The sequence below is a fragment of the Parus major genome, chromosome 5 (genome assembly GCF_001522545.3).
Source record: "Parus major isolate Abel chromosome 5, Parus_major1.1, whole genome shotgun sequence".
Taxonomy (NCBI): Eukaryota; Metazoa; Chordata; class Aves; order Passeriformes; family Paridae; genus Parus; species Parus major.
In genome coordinates this window covers 967490-988197 of record NC_031774.1, presented here as the reverse complement: position 1 = coordinate 988197, position 20708 = coordinate 967490, and the positions used below count along the sequence as shown (strand labels likewise).

The window sequence follows — 20708 nt, the reverse complement described above, 5'->3', positions numbered from 1 at the left end:
CGGGTGCAGCCCCGTGACTGCACCGCGCCCTTCCAGGAAGGAAGCGCCTGGGAGAGGCTGTCCCGGCACCTGATCCACCGGGAGAGGCCGTCCCGGCACCTGATCCACCGGGATCCCGCTGGTCATCCCGGGAGAGGCTGTCCCGGCACCTGATCCACCGGGAGAGGCTGTCCCGGCACCTGATCCATCGAGATCCCGTCTCTCAGCTCGGGAGGGGCTGTCCCAGTACCTGATCCACTGACTGGATCCCGCCGCACAGCCCAAGAGAGGCCGTCCCGGCACCTGATCCACCGGGAGACGCTGTCCCATCACCTGATCCACCGGGAAAGGCTATCCCAGCACCCGATCCACCGGGAAAGGCTATCCCAGCACCCGATCCACCGGGAAAGGCTATCCCAGCACCCGATCCACCGGGAAAGGCTATCCCAGCACCCGATCCACCGGGAAAGGCTATCCCAGCACCCGATCCATCGAGATCCCGTCGCTCAGCCCGGGAGGGGCTGCCTGCCCCGTGAGCCGCTCCGCCCGGGTCGCAGCGGGACAGGTAGGGCAGCGCTGGGGAGCGGGATGAGCTGCTCCTCCTGCACGGGCGCTCCCCGGGACCTCGTCCTGCTGGCCCGGAGCTGCCCGGGCCGGGGGAGGCCGAGAGCTGTGCCCCGGGCACGGTGGCACAGCCCAGCCCCCAGTGGCTGTCGCACGTCCCCGCCTCGGGCAGCCATCGAGTTTGGACCTGTGTCGGGTGACACCGTGCCGAGTTACAGATTTACTCCGTGCCTCTGACAAAACGGGTTTTGTAGCTGTTCCCCTCGGGGAGATTTTATTACCTCCTCTGGCAGCAAAGGCGTAGCTCTGCAGTTTCAGAGCCGACCTGGGGCACCCTGCGGGGGCTCTCTCCCCGTCGATTCGCTCTGTTTGGCCGGGAGAGGAGAGCAGGAGGCGGCGAGAGCGGCCCCGGTGACTTTGTGTGGATGTTACACAACGAGAGCTTCGCCAGAGACAGGCAGGACCAGTTCGGCTCGGTGTCTCTTCAAGGGACCCATCAGCCTGGAGTGCGTGTAGGAGCTTGCGCTGGATGACTTCATTGCCAGGATTCACTCAGGGTTCATCGCTGCCACTTGAGAGGATTGCGCTGTCATTCTTTGTTAACTCACCTCGGTTTCTGTCTCACAGATCCCGACCATGTTCGCGATTTTGGTGGTGCTGTGTCAACTCCACGTGATGATGTTGGCGTTTCCTCACTGCCCTGGGAGATTAAGTAACTTGAAGCAACCTGAATGGAAAGATGGTAACTTACTTCTAACCTGTGCTTTCCACATTTGTGGAAATTTGTGCTTTCCAAAATTGCTTCTAACTTTGCTTTGCTTGCTTCTTCAATTGTTGTTTTGGGTTTGGTTTTTCTTTTTGGTGGTTTTGTTGTTTGAGTTTGTTTGGGTTTTTTTACTTTATGTAAAAAATTAAGCTCTTTTATGCTTAATTTCAGATTATTTTAATAGCTTTTGCTGAAATTATTGATAATTGACTTTGGTGTTAATATCAAGTATTTATCAGATCTAGTGGCAAGTGCAGATTGGGAAAACTGAACTTTTTCCAGGCCTCTGGGATTATTGTGGTTGATAAAACCAGAATCCTTAAAGTAACATTAAAATTCAAGAAGTACAAAACTTCTGTTAAGACAGTATTGTTTTGGTACTATTTGAGCACATCACAGTTGTGTTTGTATATCTGAAATTGCTTTGTATTTGAAAGGGTTTATTTGGTTGTCTTTTGAAATTCATATTTTCTCGCAGTTCCTGGAATTTTTCTTACAACACCTGGAAAGATAAGCATAGTGCTGCTTTTGCAGTTCTTCCTTGTGGAGGAAGAGGTGAGGAGCTCACATAAAAACAAATATGTTCCCCAGAGGAACTCAAGTGCTTCGAAGCAAAGCCATGTGATGCTAAACATTTTAAAATTCCTTCAAAAAGGAATTTCTAACTTAGCTGTGTGGTCTTCTCAATGGCCAAGGAGTGCTGAAACCTTAAAACAGACTTTAAAAAGTCATCACATCGAGCAAGAGGCTCCTTCAGGGCAGTGTGGAGCACAAACCATGGCTAGCAGAAAAATGTTTGCTGTGATGATTTGTTAAAATCCATATTGCTCTGGGCAGAAAATGTCAGGCTGCCTCTTTCCTGTGAGAATTCTCTCCTCACAATAGGCCCAAACCATTCCTCATTTAAAGACAGAGTTGGAAAGAAAGGACCAAACCCTTTATCCAATAATTTAGCAAGTAGAACAGTTACCAAAGGTTGGGGTAACTGCATTGAGAGGTCGTCCTTCAGCATTTTCTGAACATCCTTTACCAGCAGAGCTGCTTTACTGAGCATATTGTGTGGTTGCATTTTTAATTAAATGCTGGGCATCCTAAAACTGTGTGGATCATTTTATCAAACCAAGGACTGCAGAATTGCATCCAGGTCCCTCACATTTAGGATACAATTCAAATCCATCTGTTTCATTCTTCAAATACTGTTTGAATCAGCAGGTAGCAAGTAAGTTGGAGATGGAGATACAGAGATACTTGACAAACTGAAAAAAGTGCAGATAAATGGATAAAAATTCTTGATAAGAAAAAAATGATCCATGAATTCCTAGAAATTGAGGGTTCTAGGCTCCAGGCAGCTTGCTTATGCATTCCATTTTTTTTAAAAAAGGCATGAGTTCTCTAAGTTAATTCAAAGGACAGCTAATACTACTTTTCATGGTAAAGAGTGAAACGCTACTTGACAAAACTGAAGATCTCTGCTTCAGAAGACTGAAGTTATTTTTGTAATTTGCACTGAGCCAAGAATATTGATAATATTTTTCTTTTCCATGTAATCTTTTTCCCTTTCCACTTGTGGATTTGAGGGAATTTTGATCTGGTTTTGGCTTCTGGTTTTTGGGGTTTTTTTGTTGCTGTTGTTAAGTCCTTTTCTCTGGTTATTCTTTAGATATATATAAATATTTTAAGCTTAGATTTTCTTGCAATTGCTTTAGAATAACAAAAACAAATGCATGTGCACATGTGTAGCTACTTCAGTATGCAGTGTAGCAGTATGCAAATTATATAAAATATATGCTGTCATATTCCTTAAATATACTATAATACTAAAGACATAATCAATATGTAAGTTATGCTGCAGTTTTCTCAGTTTTCAGGGAGCAAAGTGTTATGAGGTACCACTGCAAGATCTAACAGTAACTATTAGGGTGAAAATTCCAGAGCAATGTGATAATCTTGCCAAACAGGCTAACAAGAACACAAAGCTAATTTGTAGCTGAATAACTTTATCCTGAATCTCATCTCCTTTTTTAGCCATCTGGCTTGGTATGTAACAATGCTGTTTCTGCATTACACTTGCAAATATAATCCTCTAGTCATTTTGTTTAAGCAAATAGCCTGAATTTCATGGACATAGATTAGGCTTTCACTAGAAACCTAGGTTTACTCTATAACTTTTTTTTTTTTTTTATAAGAAACTGTAGCAAGAGCAGGCTAAAACTTGAATATGGAAAATGCCTAGTGAGGAAATACATTCTGTATTCCAAAGCTTTTATAATTTCACTCACTGTTCTGGAATCTCACCTCACAACTTACTCCATGAGGCCTCATAGAACATAAACAAGAGAATAAGTAAATGTCTTCAGAAATGAATGTTGTCAGTAAAATTTATATCATTTACAACAAATCAACTTGGCAATATGGCACCTTTATGTAAAGTTGGTGCCACAACTGTGGAAATAGAACAATTGTAGAATGAATAGGAATCTGGTGATGAGATTTAAAAACTAAATTCTCTAAATAAAATTTGGTGCTCACAGATACCAGAATACTGATAAATGTATATTTTGGTTTTACCTTCTCTCATCCTTGCCTCCTTCCTCCACTAGGTCAGGGTGTTTCTTACTTTAGGTCTGACTGAATTCTGCTTTATGTGACAATTACTTTGTTGTTAAAAGCTCCAGTAAAAACTGATGCTCACATCCCAGAAGAGCTCACACCAAAACTTGACCAACAGTTCTCATCTCAAATTCTCTTGGCCAGGATAAGGAATAGCTGAGATGGCTTATGAGAAAGGCAAATATGTTTATTTTATGTTACATAGAAAAGATAGTAGTGAAGAAGACATTTTAGGAGTAGACTTTGATATTTCTGTCCCTTGTAGGTAGCCGTGAGATGCTAGGGAAAGAAATTATCCCAATGTGCTCCTTTAAGATCTTTACCATTCTTTAAAAATACCGAATTTTGCCTTCCTAACTTGTTTTAAATCAACTTGTTTGGTTGTTTTTTTTCATTAGTGTTCACATCTGCTAGGGAGGCCAATTTATTCATTGGACGACATCTTCTGAACAACAGATTTGATTTTGAAGCATTCACAGCTGATAATCTGGAAAGGGAATGCTATGAAGAACTGTGCAATTATGAAGAAGCAAGAGAAATTTTTGAAGATCCAGAAAAAACGGTAGCAGTTCAAATTTAATTTAATATAGTGAGGGAGGTTATTGGCTATAAAACCTTATTTTTGTACACAAATTATTCTAACACAAATTTTTGTACACAAATAATGTAACTCCTCTAACAGAGCACTAAGAAATGAGTACTTAATTTGTTCTAAAAGTAGATATCCCAGTTACATGGGATTCTTGCTTTAGATGCATGCACTTGAATATGTGTTATTGTCTTAAAGACTTTAGATGTGGACTTTAATTCTGCAAACAAATAGAAATGAAGCTTCAGAAGTCCTGCTTGCAGATATTCCTATATTTTCAGACTTCTGGATTTTATAGTAACTTCTCAGCATCCAATTTAAATGTTTCACATGCTCTCTGTATTAACTCTAATATGTAACTAATATTACATCCTTGTGTCATGGCAAAGAAGTATTTTTGTAAGAGGCCACTATGGAGCAAATCTGCAGTTCAGCTATTGCTGAGTATTCCTATAGCACCATATTCTGATTCCCCCCCTAGACTTAGCTGTGAAGAAGCCTGAGATATATATATATAGATATAGATATATATAGATATATATATATTTATATTTATATGTAAAGAAACAATAAGAAACCTTTCAGCTCAATAAAGGAATGTGAAGATTATCTGGATATTCATTCTTGCACATGCAGCAAGACTTTGTGATTCTAGGTGTGCTCTGTAGGAAGAGCAAGGAATAACACCCCTGTTCTAAGGGTGGAAGTGTTAGCTTGCTGTTGCTAACACTCTCCTAAGAAAAAGGTCAAATTGCTGAATTGAAATCTTCCTGCAGTCTTTTCCTAGGCTGCAAAAGTGAAAATTGTTTCTCAACAATAACTCATTTCAGGCATACAACATAAATGTTTTTCTCTTAAATGAATCCCAATTATTTTTCCTAGCTGATATGAATTCAAATGCTGTTCAGGCAAATGTCAGAATCTTAAGAACTTAACTTTGTCTCAAATACTGTTTTGTAGGGATTTGCAAAAAAATAATTATAAGCATTTGTTTGGTGTCAGAACATACCCTAACTTCTACTGTAATCAGTCAGAAATATGAGGTAACACTGGATGGTTAAATACACTTTTTTCTTTTAATTTAATTTTTTAAAATTTTAATGCAAAGTTGTAGAAGAAAAATATCATAGGATGAGCAAATACAAATCCCTCAGCAGGAGTTATTTCTGTTTATGCCATTGTTAAATTCTGCCCAAGGTACCCTATTAAATAAGTCAATAGGCCTGTCACTTATGTATCTTATATAAATCTGATTCTTTTTGGGTTTTATAGATGGATTTTTGGAAAGACTATTCAACTAAAGGTACTAAAATAAAAATAGGTAGGTCATCTTTTTACTTTTTTATTATATTGCAATATTTTCTGGTTGTTATAATAATACATTCTTAATAGATCATTAATCCAGTTAAGGAAATCAGAAATTATCTTTTTACTGAAGATCACTGTGAACAATAAAAATATGTTCAATTACCTGATACTATAAAACTGTAGCATCTTAAAGTGGGATCCATTATAGGTCTGTAGGTGAAAACTATAATTTCCTTGACCATTCCTGTATCACACAATTGGTAAACTCTGCAGTAATTCTGTGGCTGCTCTCTGTGGTTTAATTTTGTTTTTTCTCACCTTCATTTCTTTAATAGTAATATATAATAGCCTGATTTAGGCTCAGAGTAGTCTGATGCCAGATGTTTAATAAAAAGTGGTCAGTTAGACTTGAGGAAAGAACTACAGCCTGATCAAGGTCACAAATACATGAAGGAATATTTGGAAGGCATTAGAAGACAGGCATCTCAACAGTTTCATGTAGAGAAAAGGAGACATCGACTCCCTTTTGCTTTAAGCTGCTTGTGAATGATACTTTTGGGTTGTGTTGTACAGATTTACAGCAAGTTAGAGATTTGTGGAAGGAACAGCTTTATAGCAGTGCAAAAGTAGTATTTTACAGTATTTACAATATTTGACTGCAGGCTGGATGGAAAGAACACATAATGAAAATCACCAATGTTTCCTCTCCAGGTGATGAGGCACTACAGAAGATCAACGTCACGGGACTGCTCATCAGCCTGGTTGCTGCTGGAGTGCTGCTGGTTACAATTACACTGATTATCTTCTACTGCTGCAAGAGCAGATGCAAATCAAGGCAACCACCAGGGTAAGGAATTTCACTGCTTAAAAAATCCAAACACACACCAAAACAAACTCTTGCTTAAGAGTGGCATGTAAAAATCACTGTGGGTTGGTTTAACTCGGAAAATCCAGTGGAAGTTCTAGTTTTTACTTGCCCAGAAGCAAAGTTAAGTGAGCACCAACAGTAGTTTTGCTGCAGTTAATAACACAAAAACATAAAACAATATTGCACACCCAAACCTTTGGGTTTGCTTTTATTTTATTGCATGCATGTGTGTTCTTGGTTTCCAAATAGTCTTACTAAGATGATGGAATAATTTTAGTAGGTGGGGGCCTGCAGTGGGAAGCCAAATGTGTTCTGTTGGCACTTTCAAATAAGCTGTGTGCCCTTCATGGCATGTGCTCCACCTCAGATCTGAAGCAGTTGTAGTAGTAGATGGTGAAGCAGTTTGGAGTAAATGCTTTTTTACCAACTCTCTAATCCTGAGTACTCCTTTGTCCCAAACCTGAAAGGAACATAAGAGGATTCTGTGCTTTCTCTTCACTATTAATTTCAGTTCACTGAGCTATTCTTACCCTGTGGTTTGAAGAGAGTATTTGCCTTCTGGTCTTTGTGATCACTGAAGGCACGTTTTTTTCTCTTGTGGGTATTTTTGGGTTGTTTGGGGTTTTGGGTTTTTTTATGATCAAGACTTTATCTTCTTGCTTCCCTTTAAAGCAGAAGTTTCCACTTACCTGCTGTTACCTTTGTTTAGGTACTTGGATTATGTGAGAAGCAGAAGACGTAATTCAGCCAACATCTTCAGGAGGCACGAAGAGTTTTCTTTAAACCCCCTTCCTCTCCGAGCTGATGATTCAGGACTACCCACTTATGAGCAAGCAGTTAATTCAGATGGACTACACCATGTGCCCCCACCCCCTTACCCAGGGCCCCCCAGAAATGCACGAGTCTTTCAAAAGTCCATGTCTCTTCCTGGCCCCTAGGCACAAACCTCCTGCTGGGGTCAGGGAGGGGATCACTGGAACATATAACATACTTTTGAAAAAGTGTGTGCTACCTTGCATATTGCAAGATGATTTATAAAAATGTGAAAGATCTTTTGGACAACTAGGAACAAGTGAAGTTCCCATTTGGGAAGAGAGGTCATGTGTTGGAAAGGCTGCAGGACTGTTCTCTGCACAAAGTCACTGTGCTAAGAGGAGAGAATGCATAAAGAGCAACTTCTTGTACTGCTGCCCTCTTCCATATGAGCCATCCCATCAAGCTATTGATGTTTTATTAATAATTTCATCTTACTTTTTCTTCAGAAAGAACAGTATTTTAATTGCTCATATTGACACTAAACATTTTTTGTGACTTTATACTTAAAATTACCATAAGAAGTCTTTGTTGTTTTGACATATTCACTTTACTGGGTGATTTTTCTATTCATTCTTGTAATAGATTTGAGTGTGAAAATTATTCCATGACTTGACCTTCCAAATACATATATATAAATATATATAGTACTGCTATTGGATTACACTGGTTTGTTTTAGACATTGCTGATGACATGCCTTCATTTGTTGTATTTTTATGATCATAATTCTGCATCAAAAGAAGCATTCATTACATGGTACACTACCAATTCAGACAAAGTATGCTTGCATCAAATTGTCTTGATGTTCAACAGTAAATTCCAGGTCAAGGAGAGCAAATAGAATACTGTGGGCCAGAGGATGTTGAGGAGAAAAATAGAGATTTGTCCCTTTTGAAAAGCTACCCAGGTTTCACAGCTAATGTTTCTTTCATAGTTTAAAATCTGAAAAGTAGAGAGAGACATTTAACTTTCAAACCAAAGCCCAAACTGCCCCCTAGAAGCACTTTAATAAGTGTGTTGGCACTACAGGGATGACAAAATGACCCCTAAAATAGAATGAAACATCAGATCAAAAATCAAACATCAACAACTTTTGGGAGTTATTGGTGTCAAGACAGTTTCTGTATTTACAGCTGTAGCCACCATTAATTTTACATCTTATTAAAATATCAACCCCAGCATTATGCAGCCTATAGATCTTACTGAGCAAATTGCTGTTCACCACTGGTGTCCCTTGTCCTCCTCACCACAGGAAGCTGTAGCAGAGGGTGTCACAGGAAACATGTCAGGCTCTTTTCTTGTTTGACAGTGGCTGTATGGTTAAGGCACACACAATTCAGTTTTTTAAGAAGAAACAACCCCTCCATTTTTCCCCCTCATTGAGTCAATGCTGACAACAGCAAATTATATTTCAATTTGGTGCCTACAATCCACTTTGTAATATAAGTTAAAGGATTAAGGGTTGAGATGAACATGTAATATTTCACTGAATCTTACTGTTTTTAGCACACTAGAAGCTACGGTGTTGTTGACTGAGATGCAGAAGATTGGTCTGAGATTTTCAATCTGTAAATGTCTTTGTAATCATGAAAACACTTCAAAACTTGGAATCTGGAGAGGGTACACTGACAGTGCTACACAGTGAAGTCTTGCACTTTGAAAAACAAATGCAATGCAGTTGATAGCAGTGCCATTGATGTTCCTGTTCACAAAACTTCACCATGGAATTTGGCTTTTGGCGAGTCACAAATCGCTCTCCAGCTTCTTTTTTCGTTGAGAGATGGGGGAATCCCCACGTTTGGGGTGTTTCCATTCACTTTTGCCCTACTTGTAAAAGCATTTTGAAGTTTTTGAAGTTCTGTAAGACTGAAATAAATGAACTGTGCGAGGTCACTATTAACAATCAAAAGGTTACAAGAAGCTATGCAATAATAAGCTTGCAAAAACATTCTCCCATATTTCCCTTTCATTCAGCTAACAGTTTTTAAATTTTTTAATTTAATTAAAATAATTTTTTAATTTCAAGCTGTAGAGCACACTTATACCTAGATTTTTCCTGGGATTCAAAAATTATTTACTAATGGAACTGACAGGAACACTTGCAAGGAAAGGGATTTCACAGGGCTTGTGAGCATTCAGAGATTTTTTAATATTACCACAGACATCTGGCAAAACCACATTTTAAATACACTACTGAAATTGTATAGAATCCCATTCAATCACTGCAAATTTGCTTTTTCTACTGTTCCTACAAATTATTTGCAATTGACTCCATGCAATACAAGCAAAAATCTCATCCTTCATAATTAATCAAAAAAGAGATTGATTAAGATTTAGAAGGTATAACTGTGAAACATCAATGGTGTAGTGCTTAGGGCAGTAAAGTGTCCTTTCAGTAGAGTAAAACACTCAAATTTAATCAAGGAGTCTGCACCTTAGACCCTAAGAAAAAGTGCAGGGACTGACATTCACACACTGGTTGCACACAAATGATCATTTGGAAGACACATCCTGCCTTTTACAAAGAAGGAGCAAAGTTTAAAATTTAGTTGAATACAGTGTAAGTTTACCTCTCCTTGCAGAGGGAGAAAATTCCCTTGAATGGGAGTTTTTTGGGTTGAGTTTGTTTTCCTTCCTTCATCCACTGTCTCCTGGCCCATTCTTACCTGGTATCTTGTGTCTTTTTAGAACTCATGATTCAACAGGGTTAAGAGAGGGAAAATCAACAAGAGACAGACTATGGGGAGTTATTAATTTACAAGTGTTGCCACACTTTCTAGTATTACATGCAGCTTCTTTTGAAAATGGAGTTGCTATTAGAATATATAAAGCAGCAAACAATTTGTACTTCAGAGGCTTTTACAAGGCCATGTGATAGGACCAGGGGAAATGGCTTTAAAATGACACAGGCCAGGGTTAGATTGGATATTGGGAAGAAATTCTCATTGTGAAGGTGCTGAGGCCCTGGCACAGTTGCCCTGAGCAGCTGTGGCTGCTCCATCCCTGGAAATGTTCCAGGCCAGGTTGGATGGGGCTCTGAGCAAGCTGGTCCTGTGGAAAGGTGTCCCTGGCCATGGCAGGGTGTCTGGAACTGGATGGTCTTTAAGGTCCCTTCCAATCCAAAGCATTTTGTGCTGAAGTAGGAAGAGGGAGAAGATTTTTGAGGAGCAAAGCAGCAGCAAGTTAACTTGTGTACAGATGTACATTATCAGTGTTTTCATTTTGGTGTTTCTTTCCAAGACCTTTAGGACACACAGTGGATTCTAAGTGATTTAAAGATCTACTAAGAGAGAAATGAAAACAGAAATGTCTAAACAAAACACTGGTAAACACACACATTCTGTTTTAAACACTCTAAGTGCTGTTAGCCATTGCCTTGAACAATTTTCCAGATCAGCCTTTTCAGCATCACAGAAGATTACAACATACAAGTTTTAATAAAACAAGACAGTTTATTAATTAGGGCAAATAATAAGGGTCAGGAAAGTGATCTCTGTGTTAGTTGAAAAATAAATCATTGAACCTGCTAACTGCTGCAATAAGAAACTCTGCTGTGTGATCCATCAATTATGCATTTATAAGTTGGGGGATTGTTGGGGTTTTTGTGAATTCATTAGAGCAGCAAAACCAAAATACCACACAGAAGTGCACTTCCTCACCACACTGATGAAAATGTGAGTTGTGAAGCATTTGATTCTGGTCCTGTCAAAATCTATGGCAAGGTTTTTATTCCCTTCAGCTGAACTGGGATTGGATCAAAAAATGAGATAACTGATCACTTCAGGTAATAAAAAGTATAATGCTCTGCCAAATTATTTACCACAATGCTGTTGCCAAAGCCAGTTTAGACTATTCTATAGTTATAATGATGCCCACTTCTGTTAATTAGAATGTTTCAGTCTGATCTGCCCTTAAAAGTTTTATTTGAAATTTGAAAAACCTAGCAAAAATCCTTATCATTCCTGAGATTACCAGCTGTCAATAAGATTAATTTATTACCTGCATCTTATTAGCAACACTGCTTATAGCTTTTAATAAACCATCAAAATAATAAAAAAAAAGCCAAAATACAGCAACAAAACAAACTTTTCTATCCACAGTCCCTCCAGCCATCAAAAGTTTTACTGCTGCTACCCTCACTTGTTCCATGTGGTAGAGAAAAGGAAGGAAATTCCAGATTTAAAAGCCATTTTCAAACATGGTCTTTCTATACTGTAAACATATTTCAATTAATTCCTATCACTGCAAATTTATCACTATCATTTCCAGAATCAAGAACTTGCATGTATTTTCCTCCCAGGAATCTTAAGCAGAGCTTCTCAAATAACCTGCTCTTTATTTAGTTATTTTTGACTATTTCCAGTCATTTCTGAACTGTATAAAAATTTACTTAAGCTTATCAACATATTTCCTTCTACTCATATGTGAGAATATTTTGAATAAACTTGTCACTGGCTATATTTAATTCTAACTTTGATGTTAAATGCTGTGATATTTTTGGGTGATGGGTAGCAATATTTAAAGCTCTGCTAGTCTCTACCTTATTTTGTAAAACTATTTCCAAATAAATATTTATATAAATTAATAACAGCAAAAGAGAAAATGCTAATTAAGCCTACAATTAAAAAATGAAAAAACCTCAGACCACCCTTTTGATTTCTTTTAAATGGAGTTGGTAACAACATGCCCTCTTCTGAAAGCATTTAAAAGGAGTTTACAAGAAAAATGGAGACAAACTTATTAGCAGGGCCTGTTGTGACAAGACAAGTGGTAATGGTTTTAAACTAAAAGAGGGCAGATTTAGATAGATACAAGGAAGATTATTTTTTTTTTTTACCATAAGGGTGATGAAACACTGGCACAAGTTGCCCAAAGAACTTTAGGATCCATCCCTGGAAACATTCAAGGCCACGTTGGATGGGGCTCCATCCATGAAGGTGCTCCTTGGAATTAGATGACCTTTAAAGCTCCCTTCCAACCCAAACCATTTTACTTTTACATGATTCTTCATGACATATAGGCATTTATTGGTAGAGAAAAAGGCCCATGGTCTGTTTTCTTTAACACTGACAATTTCTACTCTGGACAAAATCTTCCTGCTCCACTTCAGTTTACCTGAGCATCTGAGGTCCATGAGCTGCAGTCACTGAAAATGAACTCTTCAAGACAAAAACCAGCTTAACCAGTGTTAACCCTTCCATCTGCCTTGACTTTTGTCAGGCTTTTGGTGAGAAGATTTAACACAATGGTATGGCCAAAAAAATACCACTTTCCTAGGGGTAGTGAAGTAAGCAAGATCCCTGCAGTGAGGACCAGAACAGGCATGCAAAAGCAAGGCAGGAAGCAGGAGTTCCTCATTTGGTAATGGCAATTTCAATCTGGAGGCACACGATGCAGTGTGAATGGACTTCCACAGAGAAGCAGGAGGGCAGCTAGACAGAGCAAATATGGAGCACAGCAATTCACTCAATTAAGCCACTCTTGATTTACCCTCTGGAAAAAAATAGTCACAGCTGTGCTTTTTCTTCCAAAAAACCTGAGCTCCTCATGGAATACCTGATCTCCTCCTATATTTGAACATCCAATGAAGCTTTTTAACCAGTCAACTGAACTGATATTTGAAATACAGCTGATGGGACAGATGATTCATTAAGTGTTTTGGGATAACAATTCCTTCTTTCACTTCTGCTCTTTTCCACAGCACCTAGACTACTGAAACACTGAAGTGGTAGGGGCCATCAGAAGCAGGCATCTTGCTGCCTACATCCTGGGAGCCTCCAGGAACTCACACTTTAAAGAGAGCAAACAGATTTCAAAGCACCTGGAAAAATATTTCAGTCTAGAAACCGGTGGAGTTATACATAAGTTTTGAAATGGGCTCATTTTAGTTTCTGAAGCAGTGCCTACTTCATTTAAGAAACAAGAAACACCCCTGATTGCTCAGTAATTCAAGCTTCAGTTTAATTTCTCTAAAGATCAGCAAGTACCGAACACATCAACATCCAATATTTCACGTTAAGCATCCAGCATTGATATCATACAAAGGAAAATATCTTCTAGTAAAAATGAAAATAAAATACTCCCTATTAAAAATACGAGTTTGTTCAAGATGAAAGGTTTTGTTTAAGAGGTTTTTTTCCTACATGTCGTTGCATGTTTCTCCCACTTACCTTACACTAGTTCTGGTCCTTACCAGATCCCTTCATAAATCATCCAGTGAAAACACAGACAGCTTTCTCAAGAGTGGGTGAGTTGAGACAACACAAATGCCTGTGGTGGCACATTGGAAGGAGTGGAACTACAGGACCAGGAGGAGGACTGGGAACATAAAGGAAACAAGACTTTTCACCTCATTGCTGCAGTGAGCTTTCTACCAGCTCAAGATGATCTCAATAATCTTTTGTCATGTCAGAAGTCAAGCTTTCATTGACCAACTTTAGTTCAATAAAATGAATTTGGAAGATTTTGCTTCATTTATTCGTATATATACTCAAGTTTTCAAATAAATGCAGAGAGCAATGTAAGGGAATTCAAAGGAGAAGAGTTTTTGTTGTCAGATTTCAAGATAGTGCTCTTTGAAAGGCAGCACTCTCTTCCCTATTCACACTTCAAGCTTAGCTGTATCTTAATGCTTAGCTTTATGTTTAAAGAGGCCATGTGCCAAATTAAATGCAAAATCTAATCTGTTAAAGCAACTGCAATTTTCTGCTTTGGTCAGAATCACAATTACAACAACAAACAACGCAATCAGTGATTAATAACAAGCCTAACCAAGATTCATATTATTACTGCCTATCTGATCTACTCACTCATTCCTGCTCCTGCAGGATACCACAGGCTGGCAGCAGCCAAAGCCTGCACAAAGGTGCTGCATCCAGGATGTGTAGCTGTCCAACAGTGCTCAACAGAAACATGTGCTGCAGAAATCTGGTTTTGTACACTTTTTACAATGTGTTGATACATCAGACCCAATTCAGCTTTGGCCTGAACCTTCTTCAAACTTCATCTGATTAGACACATTCAAGTTATTTGATTGTTTTATCTTTGAAACATAAATTTTTGAAAAAGAATGTCCCCACTGTTTCAAACTATTGTGAAGATTCATTCTCTCAGCACAAGGCTATTTGTTAAACTTATTGCTAGAGCTTTTGTTGACAAATGGTTAGTCACTGAAAGCTAACCACTAAGACATTTGTGTATGTTAGCAAACTATGATATTGTGATAGTTCTAAAATAAAGTACTTTTATGTGCTGAAATACAATTATTTTTATTCACTTGCAATAACCAAGCTCTAATCTTAGACCTGCACCATTACCTGCATGTTCTGGCTTTAACTACTTTCTTCCATCAACAAACAGCTGATCCAGCATGTACATCTGACTATTCTTCCATGATTCTTTTCAGCCCATCAAAAATTGCCCTAAAGCATACTAAGAATTTTGCTGCAAAGCCCAGTTTACAGGATTAGCTGAAAGCCTTTTAAAGGAAGAAGAAAATAGTTTGGCACTAAAATACAAAGGAAGAGCCAGAACAAGACCAAAACCAGGCATCATCTGTTATGGAAAAGCAAAGTACAGGAACAATGCTTTCTGTGAAAGAAGAGGGTACTGGGGATAGAGAGACATTGGAAGAAGAATGTACAACAGGTTTGCAGTACCTGCAGTAAAAAGGATTCCTAAAACACAGGCAACAACTGCTGGCCCTGTGAAGAATCACCACATGTTGCCCCATGCACAAGGACTCCCAGTGGTGCTGTCCTGGTATTTTGGCATCCATGGCACCATTAAAGCTGTAACATACCCTATAGCCTTCTGCATGGCCAGTCTTGTACATCCCATCCTTTAGTGGAGCAGCTGACACTCCTGAAGGATGGGATGACATCCAGAGGGACCTGGACAAGCTCAAGAAGTGGGCCCATGGAAATCTCCTGTGGTTTAACAAGACCAAGGGCTGGTGCTGCACCTGGATCAGGGCAGCCCCTGGTGTCAGTCCAGGCTGGGGATGAGCAGATCCAGAGCAGCCCTGGGGAGAAGGACTTGGGTGCTGGTGGGTGAGAGGCTGGACATGAGCCAGCAATGTGGACCTGGAGCCCAGAAAGCCCAGACCATCCTGGGCTGCATCCAGAGCAGCGAGAGCAGGTAGGGAGGGGATCCTGCCCCTCTGCTCTGCTGAGACCCCACCTGCAGCTCTGCACCCAGCTCTGGGGCACAGCACAGGAAGGACAGGGACCTGCTGGAGTGAGTCCAGAGGAGACCACCAAGAGCAGAGGATGGAGCACCTCTTGTATGAGGACAGGCTGAGAGAATTGGGATTGTTCAGCCTGGAAAGGAGAAGGCTTTGGGGTCACCCAATTGTGGCCTTCCAGTATCTGAAGGGAGCCTGCAAGGGCAGTGGAGAGGGACTTTCACAAGGCCATGTAGTGACAGAACAAGGGGGAAGGCTTTACAACGAAAAGGAGTAGCTTTGTACCAGATTTAGGGGGAAATTCTTTGTTGTGTGAGTGGGGAGGCCCTGGCACAGTTGCCCAGAGAAGCTGTGGCTGCCCCATCCCTGGAAATGTTCAAAGCCAGGCTGGGTGGAGCTCTGAGCAACCTGGGATAGTGGAAGGAGTCCCTGCCATGGCATAGGAGTTGGAACTGGATCATCTTCAAGGTCCCTTCCAACCCAGGCCATTCTATGATTCTGTGATCTACAATATAAAATACAATCACATTCAACTCAAACTGGCTGACATTTTTCTGTTAACACATGTAATAATTCTAGTACACTAAGCAACAAAGAAGCTAATAAATAAATACATCAGTTACAAATAAATACACTGATGCCAATCGTGGACTGGAGCATGATTTTGGCCCTGGATCTGTGATTATATATTGCTTTAATTATGATAAAAATCACAGAAAACTGCCAACTTCCCGTTAGCTTGATTCTGTATTTCATTTGGTATATTCTAAACATGTAAGTAGACCTCAGAAAGCAATATTGCCTTTCTGCATCATGTAACAGTGAGTGATTTAAAGAGGAACCAGGTAAGTTTCTCTAAGGGGCAGTGTGTATTAGCTAACACAGTTCTGCAACAGAGCTGGTGTGATGCTGGTTGAAGTCTCACACAGGCAGAAGGGCCCATCACTGTCTGCAAGTGCACTCTTAGACCCTAGAGATTTCCATATGGAATGTACCAGGAGCCAAGACAACATCTCATCATCAGAAGTACAACTTCCCTGTCATCTCCTCTGGCTGCACACCACTGCTGCTCCCCTGATCCAGCTCTCATTTCACACAAAGGCAAGCTGACTCAGCAAAATCACAGAAAAAATGACCTCCAGCAGAAAAAGGTAAACATGGAAAAGGTAAGCCAGTGGAGCGAATTCATTACTCACCCTGTGGCCAGAGCTCATCACTAGAAGTGAGAGGGTGAAGCAGGGAAGGAGGGACAGTCAGGCTTTCTCCTTTGGGTGTCAGCAAGCAGCTGAGGCAGCCCAGCCCTGCTGCCACACATCTGGAGGCAGCAGCACATGCTGCAGCACTGGAGAGCATTCCTCGGACTTTAAGCAGATGATTCCCATTAAAGTGTTACCTTAAGTACTTATATCTGTCTCCTAAATATCAAATGACATTTTTGAGTCTATAAATGATTGATTTTTTTCCAAGTGGAAACTCTTTGTTTAGGGAAAGAAATGAGAAACAAAAATATCAGTACTGCTCCAGGCTGGTATGCAGCACAGATCGTGTCACAGTGCTTCAATTTAAGATTTTGGTCTTAAATAGAGAGAAAAATTGTGTTAGCTTGTGTTTCAGCAAGGTATTTTTATTATATTAAATTCTTGACTTCAGAGAGAAGCACATACAATATCACTACTGGCTACAGGCACTAAGTTATGAACTACAGTTCTGAAGGCACTTTAGCCCATCAAAGCTCAGTTCCTAAATAGCAGGTAACAGCTGCATTTGAAACAAAACCATTCCTTATTAAGACAAGAATCCAAGTTTCAGAATCATTAACACACCTAACATGACTTCTAAATATACATTTTAATATGTTCACTTTAATCTAAACATTAAAAAGAATCTAATCAACTTTCTAATGATAATTACTACATTACATTACTATTAATTACTACTATTACATTGACTAATGATTAATGATCTATCAAAGGAATTTTTCTATCCCTGAACAGAACCTTCAGAAAAGCTGCTCATATGTATCCTAGATACCAGGATACTGTAAAAGCAGTTACTCTCAACATACTCCTTTGTTGTCTTAGAGAAAAGTGTCACAAAATACCATTTGGTTACAAAAAGATAAAATGCACAAACTTTGAGAAAGATTTCCTAGACAGAGGACAGCAACGAGCAACAGGGGTCAGTTTAATGAGAAAACTGGAGAAGTCTCACAGGCTGATATCAGGATAAGATTTATCTCATACACAGGAAAAGCAAATCACTGGATAAACTGACTTTATCTGATGGTTATGGACATTAGTGATTAAGCTTTCAGTCTACTCCACCTCTATTAAAACCATGTAAAAGAAATTAAGCTTAACAGCTGTCACAATTTCTGTTTCACTCAACTTCATTGTTTGATTGCCAGAAAAAAGGATCTACTCCAGCAATGTTCGGGGAAACACTGTGTCTGTGGTTCATTTAGTGGTATAAAAGCATTGTCTATATTTCCCTGCCTGTAAATCTGGACGGGTGCTTGTGATTTCTCGTGTAACATGATTTTACAGCCATGTACCCACCCCCACACTCTCTTTAGAGCGGTTCTGTAATGGAAATAAACAACATAATGGTACTCTTTACAGTTCATGTTGCCATTGCTTGAGAAAAGAAACAAACAAGACATTAGCAGTTTTACAATTTATTAGTAAAATAATCCAAATCTGGGACAAGAAACTCCACAGCAACACATTCACTCTAGAAAACCAAACTAGATGGAAAAGGCATTTCATATCAGTTTTATGTATCGGCCTCCTCTCAGGCCCACTTGAGGGAAACAATGTGCTCTAAGTGTAATAAAATAATGGAGATTAGTGGAGATCCTGCAGGGAAATGAAAAACTGTGGGTCCTTCCCCACTGGAAATGGCACTTTCAACAGTATCAGCAGGAAAACGCTTCACTATTAGCATACAACTGGAGTAATTTTCTGTCATCACGCCTCGTTCATATGTAAAACAGCAACCCTCCTGTTTCCCAGGGAAAGGTCTCCCACCCCCCACATGTGCTCCTCCAGCTGCAAGCAATACAGGTGCTAACTTATGCAAACACAAGGAAAACTCACTCTGCTGGTTTCTGGCTTTGGTGAGCTGCTGCTTCTCCCTCCGCCCTCTGCCCTGGCCTCTGGGTGACTTCGCTCCTCTCCTCAGTGCTGATGACTTTCACACTTACCTTTCTTTCCCTCCCCATCCACGGCTGCATTTCTTCCTGCTGCTTCTTGAAATTAGGCATGAGAAAAGCAGAACTTCACTTTTTCCTCCTGAAGTGTCTCATACCTTTCTGCTTTCTCATTTAATACTGATCACTCCATCTTTTCATTCCAATGTTGAGGCTTTTTGTAACTTTTTTTTTTTCAACATCTAATCTGATTGGCTGTAGCCAAGTTTCTAAATGCATTTCACTACAGAATTCATTTCACTCTGTGGTTCAGAATTGCCTGGAGTGCTACAAACTGAATCTTCAAAAGACTTACTCGCTCATTAGCATACACCTTCCTCTTCTGAGCAATGCCTTCAGGTGCAGTCACCTTCTCTTCAAGAGTGTATTCCTCATCTTTACCTCTGAGGCACATTCCTCCTGCTCATCTTGGCCTGCCTATCTTCAATCTGCAGGAAAAGCAAGACACCACAGTTCATCATCCCCCTGCACAACGCTGATGTCTCCTTTGCTCCTACCCTGTTCTCTGCAGATGGTGCCCGTTTCCCTTATTCTTTGTTTTAACAAGCATTCAGCGAAAGACATGAATTCACTGTCTACAAACCAGGTGGCTTAGACTGTTCTAAATAAAAATAAACTGCTTTAGCTAGTCCTCGCTAAAGTAGGCCTCTGGAATCTCTCTGGAGTTTTACTTTAAATTTAGACTAAATAAAAATAAAAAAAGAATAAATAGATATTCTCTCTCTTCTCTTGCTAACTGACTTTTGGCATATACAAGAAATCTGGAAAGAGACTTTTTACAAGGGCGTGTGACAGGACAAGGGGTAATGGTTTTAAACTGGAAGTAGGTTTAGATTAGATATTAAGATGAGATTATTTAGTGTGAGGAGGGTGAGGCACTGGAATGCATTGCCCAGAGAAATTGTGGCTGCTCCATCCCTGGAAGTGTTCAACGCCAGGTTGGATGGGGCCTTGAACAACCTCACCTAGTGGAAGCTGTCCCTGCCCATGGCAGGGGGGATCGAACTGGATCATCTTTAAAGTCCCTTCCCATCCAAAGCATTCCGTGATCCCATTATACGATTCCATCCAGGCCGCAGGCCTGCAGTCACTTACTGATGGGGAATGCCCGAGTCTTTAGGAAAGGTCTAACATACAGACACACAGAAGCGGAGGCGGCGGGTGGCGAGCCCCGCCGCGGGGGGAGGCGGAGGGGCGCGGGGATCGCCCTCAGGGCTCGGTGCCGGGGCCAGGCGGGCGGGCCGCCCTGCACAGCGCCCTACAATGGGGCGGCCGTCGGGCTCCATCTTGGCGGCGGCGGCCGCCCCGGAGCCCGCGGCTGGCGGCGCTTCCCCTCCGCGGGAACAACATGGCCCCGCCCCGGTTCCTCCAACAAAGCGCCAGCGCTTCACTTCACCGAGGAACCGGCCTCCCCCATACCCGACACCGCCACCCCGCCCGTCCCCGCCTTCAGCCCCCCACCCCGCCCCGGTGGCGGCTACCGCCCCCCGCCACGCTCCGCTCCCGCCGCCGCGCTTCCCCCTCGGGCCGCGGCCGCCCGTCCGCGAGTCACAGACCTCCTCCTCTTCCTCCTCCTCCTGCTCCCGCTCCCCCGGCCGCCGCTGCTGCCGGCGGCCCCGGCGGCCCCTCCGCCGCGGCCTCCCTGCCCCCGGACACGGAGCCCGCGAGCCCCAGTGCGCTGGCGGGGGAGGAGCATCCTGGGAACGCGCAGCCCGACATGGGTCCGGCGGCCGCGCAGCCCCCGCCGCCGCCCGCAGCTCCGCCCGCCGCCCGCCGCTGAGCGGGAGCGGAGCGCAGGGGGCCGCACGGGGCCG

General features: G+C 41.3%; 1 protein-coding gene and 1 long non-coding RNA gene across 3 annotated transcripts; one reads left to right on the top strand and one right to left on the bottom strand.

Moving 5' to 3' along the window:
- Positions 1–85: 85 nt before the first annotated feature.
- PRRG4 (proline rich and Gla domain 4) lies at positions 86–9813 on the top strand. Of its 2 annotated transcripts, none has more exons than XM_015630110.3 (6): positions 86–544; positions 1171–1285; positions 4318–4481; positions 5781–5829; positions 6528–6663; positions 7394–9813. In XM_015630110.3, the coding sequence occupies exons 2-6, from the start codon at positions 1180–1182 to the stop codon at positions 7620–7622; spliced, it is 684 nt and encodes a 227-aa protein (XP_015485596.1). In that variant the 5' UTR covers positions 86–544; positions 1171–1179; the 3' UTR covers positions 7623–9813. The 2 variants fall into 2 exon arrangements, with proteins under 2 accessions (XP_015485596.1, XP_015485595.1); XM_015630109.3 differs by lacking the exon at positions 86–544 and adding an exon at positions 775–1049.
- Positions 9814–18344: 8531 nt separating this feature from the next.
- LOC117244572 lies at positions 18345–20636 on the bottom strand. The gene is made up of 2 exons (XR_004497925.1): positions 20451–20636; positions 18345–19322 (listed from the first exon to the last, which is right to left on the bottom strand). It is a non-coding gene; the product is annotated as an uncharacterized LOC117244572 (long non-coding RNA).
- Between the last annotated feature and the right edge of the window lie 72 nt (positions 20637–20708).

Excerpts from the sequence above, each read along its gene's own strand:
- PRRG4 (XM_015630109.3), top strand. The coding sequence starts at position 969 with ATGTTACACAACGAGAGCTTCGCCAGAGACAGGCAGGACCAGTTCGGC. Across the intron at positions 1,286-4,317 it reads GCAACCTGAATGGAAAGATG|TGTTCACATCTGCTAGGGAG; the intron begins GTAACTTACTTC and ends TTTTTTCATTAG. Across the intron at positions 5,830-6,527 it reads AGGTACTAAAATAAAAATAG|GTGATGAGGCACTACAGAAG; the intron begins GTAGGTCATCTT and ends TTTCCTCTCCAG.